Source organism: Fonsecaea erecta (assembly GCF_001651985.1).
Source record: "Fonsecaea erecta strain CBS 125763 chromosome Unknown Scaff13, whole genome shotgun sequence".
In the NCBI taxonomy this organism is placed as follows: domain Eukaryota; kingdom Fungi; phylum Ascomycota; class Eurotiomycetes; order Chaetothyriales; family Herpotrichiellaceae; genus Fonsecaea; species Fonsecaea erecta.
This window is the reverse complement of record NW_017387256.1, coordinates 298,942-314,658: the sequence shown is the minus strand read 5'-3', so window position 1 is coordinate 314,658 and position 15,717 is coordinate 298,942. Positions and strand designations below refer to the sequence as shown.

Here is a 15,717-nt window from a genome sequence, read left to right as displayed (position 1 = left end):
AGAAGACTGGCTGACACTTCCAACGAAGAACGCTACTGAGAATACTGCACTATCAATATCACAAGAGTTCTACCTCGGTGGTCAACTTTCGACGAGTTATGGCAGTCGTCTGCTTAAATACTCTCAAAGACTCCTCTGGGCATCAAGCAGATTCAGGCGATCGCCTATGAAGCAGAGGGCTTGGTGTGACATCTTTTTCACTACACCGCAGACCATCATGATAATCCAGCAAGAGAGTCGTGCCATTCCCACATTACTATGCATTTCTTTCCACTCAACGGTAGTGAGACATGCATATGAGAGACCAAGCAGCAGGAGGTGAGTCCCTTTTGGCACCATAGCACGCCAGCTGCAGCAGTTTGGTTGCTATTCGTCGAACAAATCGCCCGTCTGAAGCAAGGTGAGGATGAATGGATACAACGACTCTGGCTCACCGACAGCGTCCTCGGCGGAGCTTTCATAGGGTTCCCGACGGGATGTGCTTCGCACCCGTTGACGTGTGAATGCATTTCCATCTCCTTTTTGCGCCAACTATGCCTCAGCCCATCGTCTGCTAGGTGCCCGCTGCTCTCTGCCGCTGCGCCAATTTCACTCAAAATTCGATATTGGAATGAATGGCTCTGCGCAATAACAATCTCGAGGAATTGTTGAGGGTTGTGCTGGGATTCCAATTGCACAGGACGAGATGGTAGCAGGGCCGCTAAGCAACAAGAACAGCGAATTGTCTAATTCTCTGGTTGCTAACAGGACATGATGTGCTGCAGCCCTTCTGCTGCTTTACCCGGGGAGCATGATCGGTGCATTTGCTCGGTTGGCGCACGTCACGGACATTTTGAAGCCCCCTGTGCAAGTGAACCACAAGAGGTTTGGTCACAAAGTTGACGAAGCACAGGGGTTGGGAAGGTCAACCGAATGGAGGATCAGGTGACCAGCTTCGCTGGCACGACTTAGGCCCAGCTACCTTTGGTCTGCCAGACCCAACTTCGCGCTCTTTTCTCAGTCGTGTCTTGTTCTCTTCCATCGTCGGCTGCCCAAATGTCCATCTGGCGTCCCGCATCATGGCAGCTCCCGTGGTTGTTGACATTGTGACATATTTTTATCCGATTGGGAACACACCTGCCGTCCACTTGACTCGAGGTGTTCCATATAAGCAGTCTGCGAATATTCTGCTTTTAGGGTGTGGCGACGTGCGAAATATCTTGTTTACGGTCTATTCCGACCAGGCCTCTGGTGCGCAGAGCCCATGCTGCGGGTTTCTCGCCATCTACTGATGTACTGTCAGGCCGGAAGCTGGACGTGACATGCTGTGACATTGAGCCCGCCGTCATTGGTCTGCTTCGCTCCTTCCTCACTGGTGTGGTTTGCTAACATGGCCAATTCCAGCACGCAACATCTTGTTGCTTACTCTTCTTTTGGACGACGTCGACGGGTCTAATGACGCTTCCATATGGAACATATACTATCACCTCTGTCTGGATAGCAAGGATTTGGAGTTGCTGGACAGCCAAGCGACAAAACTACACGCACTGGGGGCTTCAGCGCAGACCTGGCATGGAGGGCAATATGGCCAACAATTCAGGTTCTGCGACGAGAGGACCCTAACGAAGGTGAGGAATATCTGGGACACTTACCGCTTCACACGTTTGAATCGGGATGACCGAGAACGTTTTCTCGAACGCTCAAAAGCAGCAATGCAAAGGGCCATGGAAAGCCGAGCGTATCACCTTGGCGAAACCAGTTTTGTCATATCGGGCCTTCGATCTGCAGCTCCCGCCGGCATCGGTGCCATTCATGACGCCCCCAAGCTTCATCAACACTTCTGGAACCACGGCAGCACGAGCAGGGAGGGAAAGGACCCGCGCAGAACCGACACGCTGAACCCGATGTTTGTGACTGACAGGTCCACGCTTCACTACGGCACCGACCCATTACTGGGTTTTCACCTTGCGACGGCCTATACTCCACTCACCGAACAGTCACCGTTCCATTCCGAGGCAATGACGCAGGATTCTTCCTGCTTCAGAGTTGTCGAGGCGGCACAACTTCAGTTTCGATCCTGGGCACGGTCGCTCAGACAGTACCCTCCCTCTTGTCTTACAATACGCTTTTTCGCAGGCGACGCCATCTCCTTTTCATACGCTCTGCAGCAAAAGAAAATCACTCAAAGCGAAAGGGCCGCGGGTATGTACCGCGATCCCTATCACGCGGAGCCGCTGGTCCTGGATGGCGAGGAATACACGGACTCTGCTCGAGCACCGCTCACATTCGGCGTGATTGACACGTCGAACCTCATTGACCACGTAGGGGCTTTGAACCTCCTTGTGGCCGCCGCGCCGTTATTGGATGAGGGACCATCAGCCAGCCTATACACCGAATCGCTAGTAAAGCAAGAAGAAACCCATACGGCGTACATCGACAGCCTTCTCAAGGGCCACTTCCCAACCATCTCGACGTTGTTAGGTCTCTTCCCAGTTGAGTACTGGACCAATGCGTCGGCTTCTTCGACGATGGACGACCTGATGATGGACTCGAGCTTCATCCGGGCCAGCGACGATACGAGAGCTGGACAGATGCATGTTAGACTAACATGGAAGCAGAGCATTCACGAAGGAACATCGCCATCGCCATCGCCATCGCCATCACGCGCAGGGGAAGTCCGTCGCCTTCGCGTCGATGAGAGTGGGTGTGCTCGGATCCTCCATGATGTGTATCTCCATATGTTTCAGCACGAGAACATGCAGCAACTGTTCTCGGACGTCAGCGTGCACACCATATCAAAAAGTTCGCTCGTACGCCATCACCGCGGGAGTTATGCTCTGTTTCTACGGTTTGTGCGCAGCAGGATCGCCGTCGACTGGGACAAAGTCATGGACCATCTCTTGAGGCTTATCGAGACTGACTCTAGTCTCTTAATGGGAATGAACTACATCCAGGAGCTGTATCTGTTCCTCCACATCTTCAAAGTGTATTCCGTAGACACTTTCTCGGGCCTGGTCAAGCAACCCTCAACTGCTGTCGCCAAAGGATTGGCGAGCTGGAACGGCATTCCCCCGGTCATTTGCATCACATTAAAGGTACCCCGGGAAAGACTCAGAGCGATAACAAGTCTCAAGCCCGCGGAAATTGGCACGCCAATCGTTCACTGTATCATTAAGTCCTCCCCGGCGTCGAGGTCTCGGCCGTGGCAAAATATCTTCTCTGCCGTCCAGCTTTCTTTTGGAAACATCTCCACGACTGGCGAGAGGCACAGTGACGCCTTCAGCCTCCATATTGTGGATGACGGGCTGGAATGGAATGGCAGTTCTGACCTCTTCGTCTCGTTCCGGGCTCCCACATGGACGTTATTGATCGAACCCCGAACTACATCAATTGCCTTTGGAATCCAGAGCACGCCACAAAGTTCAAGAACGTTCATAAAGGCTCTTGGTATTGAAATGAATATTTACGAAACCAATTTAGAAGATGAAGAAAACGTCTTCATGACCAAAGATCCACCAAATCAGCCAGGGTCTGCTTCCCTTTGCACCCTCTCGAACGGTGATTCGGGAGACTCCTCTCCCCAGGGCCAGGTTGCGCGGACCGTGATCACTGCAAATGTCGACTCTAAGGCTCCGAGGATCGCAAGTTTAACGGGGCGTCTTGAACTCCTTTCGGAGGACGTCAAGGCGGCCATGAAAAGTGGAAGCAAGGTTGAAAGCGTTCAGGTATCTCCGTGCAGCGTCATCGCGACGGTGGGGCTGATCGCCTCGCCGATCGCTCTCGAATTCCCCTCTCCCGTCCTTGCTTCGAGGAGCAAAATTAGGATTGCAAGAAAGTCTTCATACGTGGAAGTAGAAGCACCACTGGCCGGCGCAGCGGACTGGAAATGCTTCCCGTCATTCATCCACCCCATTTACCCAACCCTAGGGCCACCCGTGGTATGGAACACGCCTTATACGAATTTGGAATGCCTGCCCACCATCAATACGTCAAGAAAGAAAGGAATCCAATGGCTCGTGACGCATTCCTCCGGTATGTTCAGCCGCAGAGAGCGCGAATTGAGAGACAGTCCGATGCTCGCAGATCGGGAGGAAAACGTTCGAGTTCGATTTAAAGACTCCCTATTTTCACTTCTTATACACTTCTCCGGCCTGCAGGGTGAACCAGCCCGACTATTTGGCCTTAACGACCCAATGCGTGGAGGGATACACGTTCTCATTTTCGTCGCTGGCCTCAAACTGGACGTTGCCAACCAAACGGTCATTCTGGATTCGGCAATATTACCACTGACCAACAGCCTGACGCCGAAACTCAATACATTCTTAGGAGCGCTTTCAGCCATGCGGTTATGCAGTATCAAGGTGGACGCCGTCGAATTGAAACTGTGGAGGCAGGTGCTGCCGGCGATGATCGAACGGTGCCGGACATGGGAGCATCGTCCTGACTGTGAATATCTGACGGAATCGCGCATTCCCTTGTCTTTGGAGAACGGCCAGCCGCTCCTGTGCTCCTGTGGAAGCGGCCAGCTGCCGAAAACGTTCCTCACGGGCGTGCCCCATTGGGGTTCAGTGTCGAAGTACTTTGTTCGGGCAGCGTTGTCTCCATGCTTCCCAGCTCCCTTTTGTGAGGAACTCTTCGATTTCAGCAAGATCCGCAAATCCAGTACTGTCCCTCACCCAGGTGGCGGATGCAGAGTTTGTGGAAAAACTGAATCCAGGCCTGGAGCGGGCCTGTTGACGTGTGTGCGATGCCACAACGCGAAGTACTGCTCGAAGGAATGTCAACGGACAGATTGGAAGAACCACAAGCCTACATGTGGAAGTTAGCACGCAGCAGGATTGTGGTGTTCGCGAGCCCAGGCACAAGGACGGGATACATCTCACAAGCTGTTTGATGGAAAAGTTATGTCTTGGCTTCGGATGTCCTCCCGCTCGGAGTCACTAAGGCCGGATTTATACAAGCCTCCAGCCTTGCCCGAAAAGATGGCGGAGCATCCGCCCTTATGCTTTTGAAGCTTAAATGAATGGGACAAGCGCTTGCTTTCTTACAATTGCTGCTTTTCTGTTTCTATCGTCCGCCTTGCCTTTTTGGAGCAAGACTGGATGGTCTAAAAGCAGCGTTCACTGTTGTCCTTTGGGCTTCCCTTATTCTTGGAGCTAGAGATCAAGCCTCCAAAAGCGGCGATCACTATTGTCTTAGTGGCTTTGAAACTGCGCACAAGCTCCAGTGCCTGCGTCGCGTTCTTGACGCGTACCTCTTCCATCGAATGACCCTGATTGCTTTCCGTTGTTGTCGCTTTTGGTCCGTTGTATGCCGGCAGCATCTCTCTACCCAAATGGCCAGCCTCTGCTTCATGTTGTGCGAGCCACCCCCTTCCGTCTGCTGCCCAAGGCGATCCCCTTCTCTACGTAAGAAGATTCAGCCAGAGCAATATTGGGGCTGTTCAAGAGCAAACACAACAGGCGAAAAGGTGTCCAACGCAGGCATCAGAAGCGACGCTGGGGAGTCCCTCGTATCCCCAATCTCCTCGTCCTCGTCCTCGTCATCCTCCTTCGTTCTCGTTCGTCCTGGGTCGGAACACAGCGCGGCTCAGACATGGCATCTCCTCGAGCTCGTCGCAGGCCGAGCAGTGTTGACTAGATCCTGAGAGGAAGAGCCGATCAATGCCTGGTGGTAGGCAACAAATTGTCCAACAATGTTCTCGAGGGCGCAGCTCCTTCTTCGAATAAGACAAGCTGTCTGTTGACAGTTATCAAGAGAATGGACTCCTTCACAAGCCACATACTGCGCCCTCTGGTACGCTCTGTTGCGGCAGAGCTTGACTCTTCTCACCGCAGCTGACTGTCAGCAGCGGACGATGTCTTGTTCCAGTCTGGCTTCTGCACTGCTAGTCATGTCCATGCCTCACTTGATGGGGCGCTCGTCGCAGGGTTTGGAGACCTCGAGGCTCCTGTGACCTGTATCCTGTCGACATGCTGCAGTATCATCATATTCTGACACTTTTGGCTCTGCAAAGGTTTTTCCAGAACGCTCTTTCATCCTTCCGCATTGCCTGCGATTCTTCGCCAGCCCAATCAAGTGTCGCTGTCGGCCTGTGCAGGTTCATAGCACTGGCCATGGATGTGGAAACACAACCCGGATTGCATCCAGCTCGCCTATTTGTTCAATGGTGTCGCATGGGCAGCAGCAGCAGTACCCCAATTTCAGCGATTTCCCCGTGTGCGTCGAGATATGCTGGTTGGCTCCTGCGAGGCTCAGAACGTAAGTTGAGGTTGAATGGACATTGATCGCCCATCTCCAGAGAAGGTAAGCGTTCCTCATTTCTGATGATCTGCTGATAGACGGAAGCGTTGTTATTGTCGGCTCACCACCTACCGCCTCCCTTCCCACCACAGACTGTTCTGTGCCCATCGCTTCGGATGCCCCCGCTGGCGTACCTCCCGATTCCGCCTCCACACCGAGATACCCATCGGGTTTCCATGGTTGAGACCATTTGGCAGTGATGTGCTTGACATCAGCGGGCGCCGCTCGCCACATTGAAGAACGTGATTACCATACCTTGGCTGTCAACTGCTCGCATTCGCATAAAGAGTTCCCAAAGACCTCGCACGACATTATAGCAGATTGGGAGCAGCTCTTCTCACGCATGGATACTTCTCTGCCTCGAGATCGACTCGTAGCTAGAGGAGCATTATCCATGTTGGGGTGATTCTTTCGTCCTTTGAGAAGGTCGGATTCTGGTGGATCATCAGAGTCGAAGACGTTCTGTGCCCGTGGCTCTCTAGGCTGCTGGTATCTCCAGGTCACACATGCTTTACTTCTGTCCCGGACGCAGTCTTGTTTTGGGGCCCATCCCTGTCTCTTGGTGCTTCCAATGCTTTTGACAGGCTACGACGACCCCGGATTGGCAGCATTGATCCGATGTGCTGCTCCTGCAGAGTCTGGACTACCAGGGAGCATTGGACCCAAGGTAACGGTGTGCGCGGTCGGCGACTTGTCCAGGTTTCGGCATTGTGAAAACAAGACTCCTGGGAGCTGGGTGCGCGAGATCCCTGGCATACATATCGCATGGAAGCAAAATCACTCACATTGTAGTGGTACATACAGCGTCGACAGACAGACAAGCAAACGAGACGATGCGAGACGACGAGCCCGAAGATTCTCACAAAACCTTTCCCTCCCGCCCTGTGCCTGCGACCTCGGTCAAACCTCATCACAGACCGCCTTCCCAGCTGTTCCATTGACTCCAGGGGTTCTCTTCTCTTCACACCGGTCTAATACATGGTATCACTGTGAGCAAAAGGAGGTACAAATACAATGGCCGCCGCTGGCCAAGAGTGTTCTTCAGGTTCAGGTGCAGGCTTGTCTCCGAATGGCAGTGGCCCAGCTCCTCTGATCGCGGGAAACGCTTTCAAAGAGGGTTCTGAGTGCACAGAGCAAGAGGTCGAACAACTCCACATCCTATGCCAGGTGGCTGGCAAGTGCTCAGACTCTCGCGAGCTGGGCCATCATTCGATTCACTGCTGCAAGCCAAGACGCCTGATGCAATCCAGGCAACTTATTTCGCTGGGTGAAAGTGTCTCTGTCATGTGTGGAGTCCTGATGGTCTCGCCGTCTTTCCTCCAGGTCTCGGACATCTTCGAAGCTTGCAGCATAGCACTGACCAGGACTTGAATCCAGGGGTCGTCCAGGAATGCCTCAGCCACCTTCTCGGCCACGAGAACGGTGGACTGCTCTGCGTCGGTTCCCGCCGTTGACAGGTCTGCGAGGCCCGAGAGGATGAAGACGGCCTTCATTCGCATGTTCCAGAGAGTCATGCGAACCTGTTTGGAGAGCGTCGATGGCGCCATCACAAGCTCGATCCGCTCGATCACGGCGGCTAGCAGGAGGCTGGCCAGATGCCATCGGATCCCGAGGTTGATGGTGCCCGAAGAGTCACAGATGCTGAGCGGGTCGGACGACCACCCGCCGCAGCGCTCGTTGCCGTGGTTGTACACGTCGATGGCCTCGAGGACGGCTGCCTCGAGCTCGAGCTGCGGCCGTTGTCTGAAGAGCAGGGCTTGCAGCTGGGTGACCTTGCGAAAGAGCAAGATGGTGACGGGAGCGCCTTCTTCCAACAGGCGAAAATGGCAATCTATGGGCTGTCTTCCGTCCGGCGTTTTGACCACCTTGACCTGCTTGGTTTGCAGGCGATGGAGTTGCCACAGCCCCGAGGGCTGCCCGGCGGGTGGTCCTTGTGTCTGTTCGCCGAGGATGGTGGCACAGTCTTCATCGTGGATCAGCACCGGACGGTCGTCGACGGCCGACGAGATGGTATCGAGGACAAGGCCGAGGCTGAAGAAGCTTCTCAGGTAATGCTGGCCGACCGCGGTCGCAGCCATCCCACCGGCTGGAAGATCTCTCACCTGTCGTGCCAGCTGGAAGAGATCGGAAATACCCCGCCTGATGAACCTGTTGCCGACTTTGCGGCTGTCCTGACGTGGAAAGGATATTGCTGACGGCGCTTCGGCGGCAAAACTCTCGTCGTGCTCCGGCGCGGGGGTTTGAATCATGCCCAGGATGAAGTTGGCAAGAATGACCTGAAAAGAGAGGATGTCGGGGCTGTTGTCGATCGCCGCTTTGGCTTTGGCCCAGAAGTCTGGACGACAGGCATTGGCGCATCCATATTTTGGCTCCCACCGATGGGACTTTGGGTCGATGCCCTGACTCCCGAATGCGGCAATGGCCGTCTTTAACACCTTCCAGGCACTCTCTTGGTGCCACGACATCAGATCGCCGTCGAGCTGTTGCGCCATCTCCATTAAAGAAGGCAACGGCTTGGAACCCTGTGCCGACGACGGGCCGTGACCCTCGCTGAACCCCGGATTGGCGGAATTGGGGTGAGGAAGCGAACTCAACCGGGCAATCCACCATCGCATCGGGCTCTCGAAACGACGCGTGTAGTTCTGATACACCACATTCTGAATTCGGGCTTGGGATTGTCCGCGGGGAGATTCGGCCGGCGGCGACCAGAGCACACTGGTGGGGAAGCTCGTTTGTTCGCGGGCTAGACACGTTGCGTCTGGGGAGTTGGGCAAGCTCGAAGCACCTTCACCCGTCCGATGGCCTAACCCTGTGAACACCACACGTTAGAAACGGCACCGCTGGCACATCCGCGTCGACGACGATAGCAGAGAACTCACGCCTAGTGCAGTCTTCGCCGACTGTGGCACAGTTGAAACACGGCGTGCCGAGCTACAGTCGATGTCCCGCTCGGTGCAGGCAAGGCATCTCGCCATTCTTCCTCGCTTGGGCATGGACGCCCGTGACCGGTTTCTGCACCAGTCTTGATGCTCCCGCCACTCTTCTCTACTTCCTGGTTAGCGAAATGATCCTCTTGGACGGGGTCGCCCATACCTCCGCCTGAACGACTTGGAACAAAAGCCACAGCAGAACTGGGTGTTTTTGGAATCTGGCTGCTTCGTCAGCGCACTTGATGCCTGAATCAGGGAGAGAAACACCGACGTGCTCGGCGATGACGCAACATGTCCTCGCGTCTCCCAAAAGGCATTCCACGTGTCGGGCAGTATGACCTCTCTTCTCACCGGACATCATGGTCATGTGGTTGCTGGTGCCTGGACTGGGCCATTCGAGCGCGGGACCGAAGCTGTTGTTGAAGACGTATTCGACGGACTGCTCGCGTTGCTGGTGGGGGTGCGGCCGGGGGTGAATTTGCATGACCACCTTGTCCATCATCGGGGGACCTCTGAACTGTATCGGGCCATGCATGTCTTGGTTGTGCCCATTGGGGATGATCCTCATGACCACCTTGTCGAAGATGGGTTCGTTGGGGAGTGGTGACGAGTCGCCGGGGCCGTCTCGAATGGACTGGGGGCTTTCAAAGCCTAAGAAGGGTTGCTGTGGGTGTTCATCGCGCGCGGCAAAGCACTCAAAGTAGTCGTCTCTCCCTGTCGTCGCCGTGGGAAGGTCAAAGGAGAGGGGTGAGTAAAGACCCAGGTCCATATAGGTCGTCTCCTCTTCTTCTTCTTCGTCGTCGTCTTTGCTGCAGTGTGCGGAAATTTGAGCGAGTGTCTGTCGTCGTTGTAGACTGGTGTGGTAGGTACCTGCCTACCTAGCTAAAGAATGAAGCGCGAGAAGGCCATGTTTAAAGTCCAGAGGGAGGGAGAGAGGGAGGGAGAAAGTATGTGGGGGGGCGCGGTGGTGGTAGTGTTGAATGCATATGCATGTTGCATGTGCAAAGTACTCGGTTCCTGATCATCTCGTGGTCGGTCGTTTCAACGGTGGACAGACAGACGGGTACCTACCTGCCTACCTACCTACCTAGAATGTACCTTACCTCTTTCACGAACTGAGGTTCTTTCGTGCGACACTAGCACCCACCTTAACGGAGGGAAGGGGGGGGAATGTGGCCCTGGCGTTGGCGTTGGCGTCCGTTCGCGAATCAACACGCGCGTGTGTCGTGGGGTGGGGTGGTGTGGTGTGGTGTATGTATGGACATATGTAGTGTAGTGTAATCGAAACACACGGCCCGTGGCGGATCTGGCGGGCAGGCAGGGAATGAACGGCAGACAGACACATCAAGGCCCAGGAGCACGAAGAGGGCAGGCGCTTCTGTCTATCTGGCCTGTCTATCTGGTCTGTCTGTCCGTGTGTCTGATCTGGTCCGTTTCACCTACCTATCTACTGAGCTACCTACCTATTGCAAGTGTAAGTGGAAGTACCAGGCGAACCAACTAACATACCAAGTTCAGTTCCATGGTTCCACACTCCACCGGGGGCTCCTGGAGACTTACTTGCGACCACGCAGAAAAGGACAAGTCTGAGTTGAGTGGCTGGCCCTGGTCGGGTCGAGGCAAGACAGAGAGGGAGACGCCAAGTCAGCCTCCATGGCCTGTTTTGGCATTCCACGACCAGACCAGGCTAGAGAAGAGGAGAGAGAGAGCGAGCCAGGGTCAGGACCAGTGCCAGAGCCAGTGCAAGGGGCACGAAACGAGGACGAGCAAGGAGCAAGGACGTAAGGGGCTTGACTTTGGCTGGCTGGCTGGCTGGCTAGTCAGGCTCGCTGGCGGGGTTGGATTGAGCGGGGTTAAGCATATCGTAGCATAGCTTCAACTTCACGCACTCTTGCCATGGGAGGATGGATGATGGAGGGGTCCAAGATCTGGGCTGGCTGGCTGGCTGGCTGGCTGGATGCCTTGGAGATATTTAAACAACCCTGCAAAGGACCCTGTCTATCTAACATCTTCGTTCCCATTGTATTATCCCAGGATGACCAGAAGGTGTGTAACGCAGGGCAGGGCAGGGCAGGGCAGGGTAGGGTAGGGCAGGTAGGGGTCCCATGGACAATCTTCTTCTTCTTCTTCTCTCTCACTCTCTCTCTTTCTCTTCCCGTCAGACTTTTCCTCCTCGTCGCAGCCCAGCTTTTCCCGAAGTCCGGGTACGGCGACTTCGACCGTATTCCCTTCCTCCCCCTCCCTCCCGCCTTGGATTGGATGGAAGTCACACGGATAACGCGATATCGCACTAACACGCTTAGTCCCGATTCGCCGCCCCTTCCCTTGCGCCATGCCATCCGATACCCGACGCCCAATCTGGTGCTGATCGACGTGCCCTGAGCTTACCCTGCATATGGCAAATGCTGGTGGTCTCTCTTTTTTGTCTATCCACTCTCCTTGCTTCCGGCTGGGCTGGATGGACTCCCTCCCTTTCTCCAGCCACTCAGAGCGCTCTCTGGCTAATGTCCACTCCACACTAAGCATGCCGGTAAGTAAAAAGAGTGCATTATGATGGGGCAAAGGATGCGGACCTCGATGCAAGTCAAAGTTCGGATCGCAAGGAAACCCGAAGGTTTGTTTGGCCTCTTCTCAACCTCCAGCCTCCAACCTCCAACCTCTAACCTCAACTTCTTCCTTCCTCCACCAGCTGTTTTCCTCGCTTTTCAACGTAAGGTGAATGGAGGAGGGGGCTTGGGGGCTCATCCCCTCCCTTCTTACCTTCTTATAACTATAACAACCCCGGCACGCAGAGATACGGCTGACAGCAAAAGTGGATTCGCCGAAGGGGTGGGGACGTCGAACTATTCTTTTATCCCTTGCATATCGAGGGATGTATGTACGTCGATGTCATGGAAAAAATGGCAACAAGAGGCTTCCCTTCCCTTTCCCAAGCTGCCAAACACTATGCAGGCAGTGCAATCCAGAGTGTCCGCCGCCTTCTTCTTGCTTCAGCTTCCTCCGGAGCCATCGACCGAGTCGTCTGATTTGACTGTCCACGGTTGCTGGACTTGCGTTTGCTGGCACATCCGTACTGTATTTGCCTTTGGGGCCCATGGCTGTGAGTGTGGATGTGGGTGTGGGTGTGGATGTTTGACACCGCATCTTACTGCATCTTGCCTGCACCCTGCTGCTCCTCCTCCTCCTCCTCGTCTTCCTGGACTCTCACTTTCCCCCCCTCAAGATGCAGGCGGTATATGAATTCTCGCTAGACCCCTCCCGGGTTGGACATGTTCCTCAACCCTTTGTCACACCGTTTTGTTGCTGTTGTTTCGCTTCGTTCGCTTCCTCATTGTCGTCCACATGGCTTCAGTCACAATCCCCGTACCACTTCTCTCCCCAGTCTCGGCGGCAGCGGCAGCAGCCCGGCGCACAGGCCCGCGACCAGAGTCGTGGACCATTCCGCCCGTGGACATCAACGAAACATTTATCCGCAAGCTGGCGATCCTGATCCTCAGCCTGGTTGACCCCTTCGACGCCTTCTACATCCGCTGGACCGCGGACAACATTCGCGCCGTGCTGTGCTCCTCGGACAACGAGATCGTGCCCTGGCTCACATGGATCAACCGCGCCTCCTACCAGAGTACCAACCCCCTGCCCCGAGTGCCCAAGAACCTTGATCGTCTCATCTTCACGCTCCTGCCGGCCGCACGCATCTCGGCTACCACCAGCACCTTCAATAGCTCTGCGAAGATCGCCGAGACCCTGACCCTGATCGGCCTGCCCACGCCCAAGGAGAAGGTCCTGGCCCTGCAGCACTGCCTGCGCAACGCCCTGGACTACAAGAAGCTGCCACGCAGTCGAGATCCACTCCCCCGCAGCGTCCTGGGCGTGTCGGGCCTCCATCGCCGGATGACCGCTTTGGAGCAGCAGATCGGCGACCAAAATCCCCCCCTGGACACCCGCTTCACCGTCATCCTCGCCCTCAGCCAGGACTACGCCTGGCCGCAGACCGTCAAGACCCTTGCCGTCACGGGGGAACTAGACCACCTTCAGATGGCCGCCTTGCAACAACTCCACACCGTGCGCAGCCCCGTCCTCGCCATCGCCCTCGTGGTCGTGGTGCTACTCACCCCCCCCTTTGAAACCCAGCTGGAGGTGCCCCATCCGGGGTTCCCCTTCGAGGCCGAGATGAGGGACAACTTCTTCTTAGGCCTGAACGCGCTCCAGACCCAGCACGGGCTGCAGAATTTCGCCCAGAGCCTGACCCCAGCCATGGCCAACGTGCCGGATGTCCAGCAGTGCGACATGCCCCAGTGGAGCCAGTACTGGGACACCACGTTGCCTTACCTCAGCAGCGCTCGCCCCTCGTCCGACTCGTCGTATCACAGCGCCAAACAATCACAGCGACAACAACAAGACAATAACAGTGAGAAGCCCGCCCGGAGCCTTGGACGGGGGCTGCAGGTCACCGGCCGCCGTGGGCTCCTCAGTCACAAACTGTCCATGCCGTCGCTGCACCAGAAGATCTCCCTCCCGTCCCTGCGCCCCTTCATGTTGCACAACCGGTCCAAGACCAAGCTGCCTCTCATCCCGAAATGACTTGGAGACTCGGTCGCGTGAATGATGTGGTGGCTGCGAAGAGAAGGCTTTGGATAATGACGGAGAATTCCCTCGAAAGGAAAAGAAAAAAAACCATGAAATACCCAAGATGAAAATGATTCACGGCCTCGGAAGAAGGTGCAATAAGCCCTTAAAACGTCTGGAGAAACGATTGGAGCGACAGCAACGCCGCTCTGGAGGACTGATTTCGGTATCTTTATATAACGGCCGCTTATGAATGATATGACCTCACCGTCGCCCCTTGTATCTTCTTTTTCTCTCTCTCCTTTTGCACTAGCAAAGCGTGTGGGAATGCTCCGAGTTTCCTTGCTATCGCGTCGATAATTCACCTTTGACGTGGTGCCTCTGACGAGACGAGACCCGTGCCCATTCTCACGCTGTTCGCATGACTCTGCAGAATTGCACCAAAGCCCGCGCAGCGCCGGTCGGGGAGGCGAACAGGCCCAGGGAGGGGGGAGGGGGCGGGGAGGATAGTTGTTCGTCCTTCTATCATTCTGTCCCCCATGGATTCAGATGGGGTGTGTGACTCGTGTGTCCGTGCCATGGATCTTGCGCACCCTGCCTGTCCCTGCTTCACCCGCGTTGCGGTTTTCCATCGGCACCGGCAACATCCTCATCACCATAACAAACAGTATTGTTCCTCCACGTTTGTTTTTTAATACCATGGACGTCAGACCGGCCTCTGGGTTCGCCGGTACGGGAGAGGGTAGGTAGGTAGTTGGTACGAGACGCGTCGTCACGCGTTCTCGCCGCCGTCGCGGGTGCTGTTTCCAGATCAGTTGGGGCAGCAGCATTGCAACAGATCGATTTGGACCATGAAAACCCTTCAATGGGGTGCCATGGTGGTGGTGGTGGTGGTGATGGTGGTGGCCCAGAGTCAGACTGGGGGGATTGCGATGAGCTTGTGACGATGCGCGCCCTACCCCTCTTTGGGACGAGGGTGGTGCCGCCTTGTGCAGCCCCCGACGCTAACTCATCGACCTCTAAAGTCCGTCCCCGGCTGGGTGCTCGGGTAATTATGTCCGATGAAAACGCGAGACCTGCAAAAAGCAGCGTCCGGGCTGCACCGTGGGACTGGGTAATTGATTAGCTAGATCCCTTTTGCCTCTAGATTCGCGTAAGTTTTGACAACCTCTCCTTATGAAGGACGACAATGCTCATACCTCATATATACGCCGAGCTGTTTCAGCCCAGCCTGCTGCCTGGCAACGTTCCATTCTTTCATGACTCGACCTGATTTTGACGATGGCATTCAAACTCGGCTATGTAGCCGACCTATTGTTCGCGCCGCCGATAGCACTCCTCGCAAACGGGCTGGCCGCGCAATGAAGGAGACGTGGATGGCAAGAGAGGTCAGGGAGGGGCCCGAGAGAAGTTCAAGGCAAACGCTCTCAAGCACCGTTTGAACCCACACCAGAAGAAACAGACTCTCTTCATTGACCCTAACCACGCTAGGGGTGATATGTATCATGGGGTGGCAAACGTTCGAGGATGTCTATCTCGGGGAGGACGGTTCCTTCCAGTGTCTTGTCGTGTGGAAGCCATCGTTGATCTCGATGGGGAATTGTGCTGGCGAGAAACTACGGCGGCGACGCGATGTTCGGGAAGAGGCATGGTCACCAGGAGATGCAGAGGATGGCTGTGATCAAGCAGTGGACCAGGAACAACTGAGGATATACCGGGTCCCTCTTTGCTTGGCTTGGAACAAGATTAGAGCACTTACCACAGTTAAAAAACGGCCGGGAATATCACCAGTGTAGAACCAAGTCGTGTCGAATCCCTGCCGGGAGTAATTAATGGCTCTGCTCTGAATTTGACATCCGGATGCCACTCTCATGGGAAGATTTGCTCAATCCGCCAATAACGAGGCCGAAGGGCGAGACTACAAATCCCGACACTCCAA

At 55.3% G+C, this 15,717-nt stretch overlaps 3 protein-coding genes across 3 annotated transcripts; 2 read left to right on the top strand and 1 right to left on the bottom strand.

The window, feature by feature from the left end:
• Positions 1-1,058: 1,058 nt before the first annotated feature.
• AYL99_11019 (hypothetical protein) lies at positions 1,059-4,805 on the top strand (the record flags this gene model as incomplete). Its single annotated transcript, XM_018842525.1, has 3 exons — positions 1,059-1,230; positions 1,283-1,330; positions 1,384-4,805. 3 exons carry the CDS (start codon positions 1,059-1,061, stop codon positions 4,803-4,805), a joined length of 3,642 nt encoding a protein of 1,213 aa, XP_018687938.1.
• Positions 4,806-7,496: 2,691 nt separating this feature from the next.
• Positions 7,497-9,981, bottom strand: AYL99_11018 (hypothetical protein; the record flags this gene model as incomplete). Its single annotated transcript, XM_018842524.1, has 2 exons — positions 7,497-9,091; positions 9,564-9,981. 2 exons carry the CDS (start codon positions 9,979-9,981, stop codon positions 7,497-7,499), a joined length of 2,013 nt encoding a protein of 670 aa, XP_018687937.1.
• A 2,573-nt stretch (positions 9,982-12,554) lies between these two features.
• AYL99_11017 (hypothetical protein) lies at positions 12,555-13,793 on the top strand (the record flags this gene model as incomplete). The annotated part of the gene is made up of 1 exon (XM_018842523.1): positions 12,555-13,793. One exon carries the CDS (start codon positions 12,555-12,557, stop codon positions 13,791-13,793), a length of 1,239 nt encoding a protein of 412 aa, XP_018687936.1.
• Positions 13,794-15,717: the final 1,924 nt, after the last annotated feature.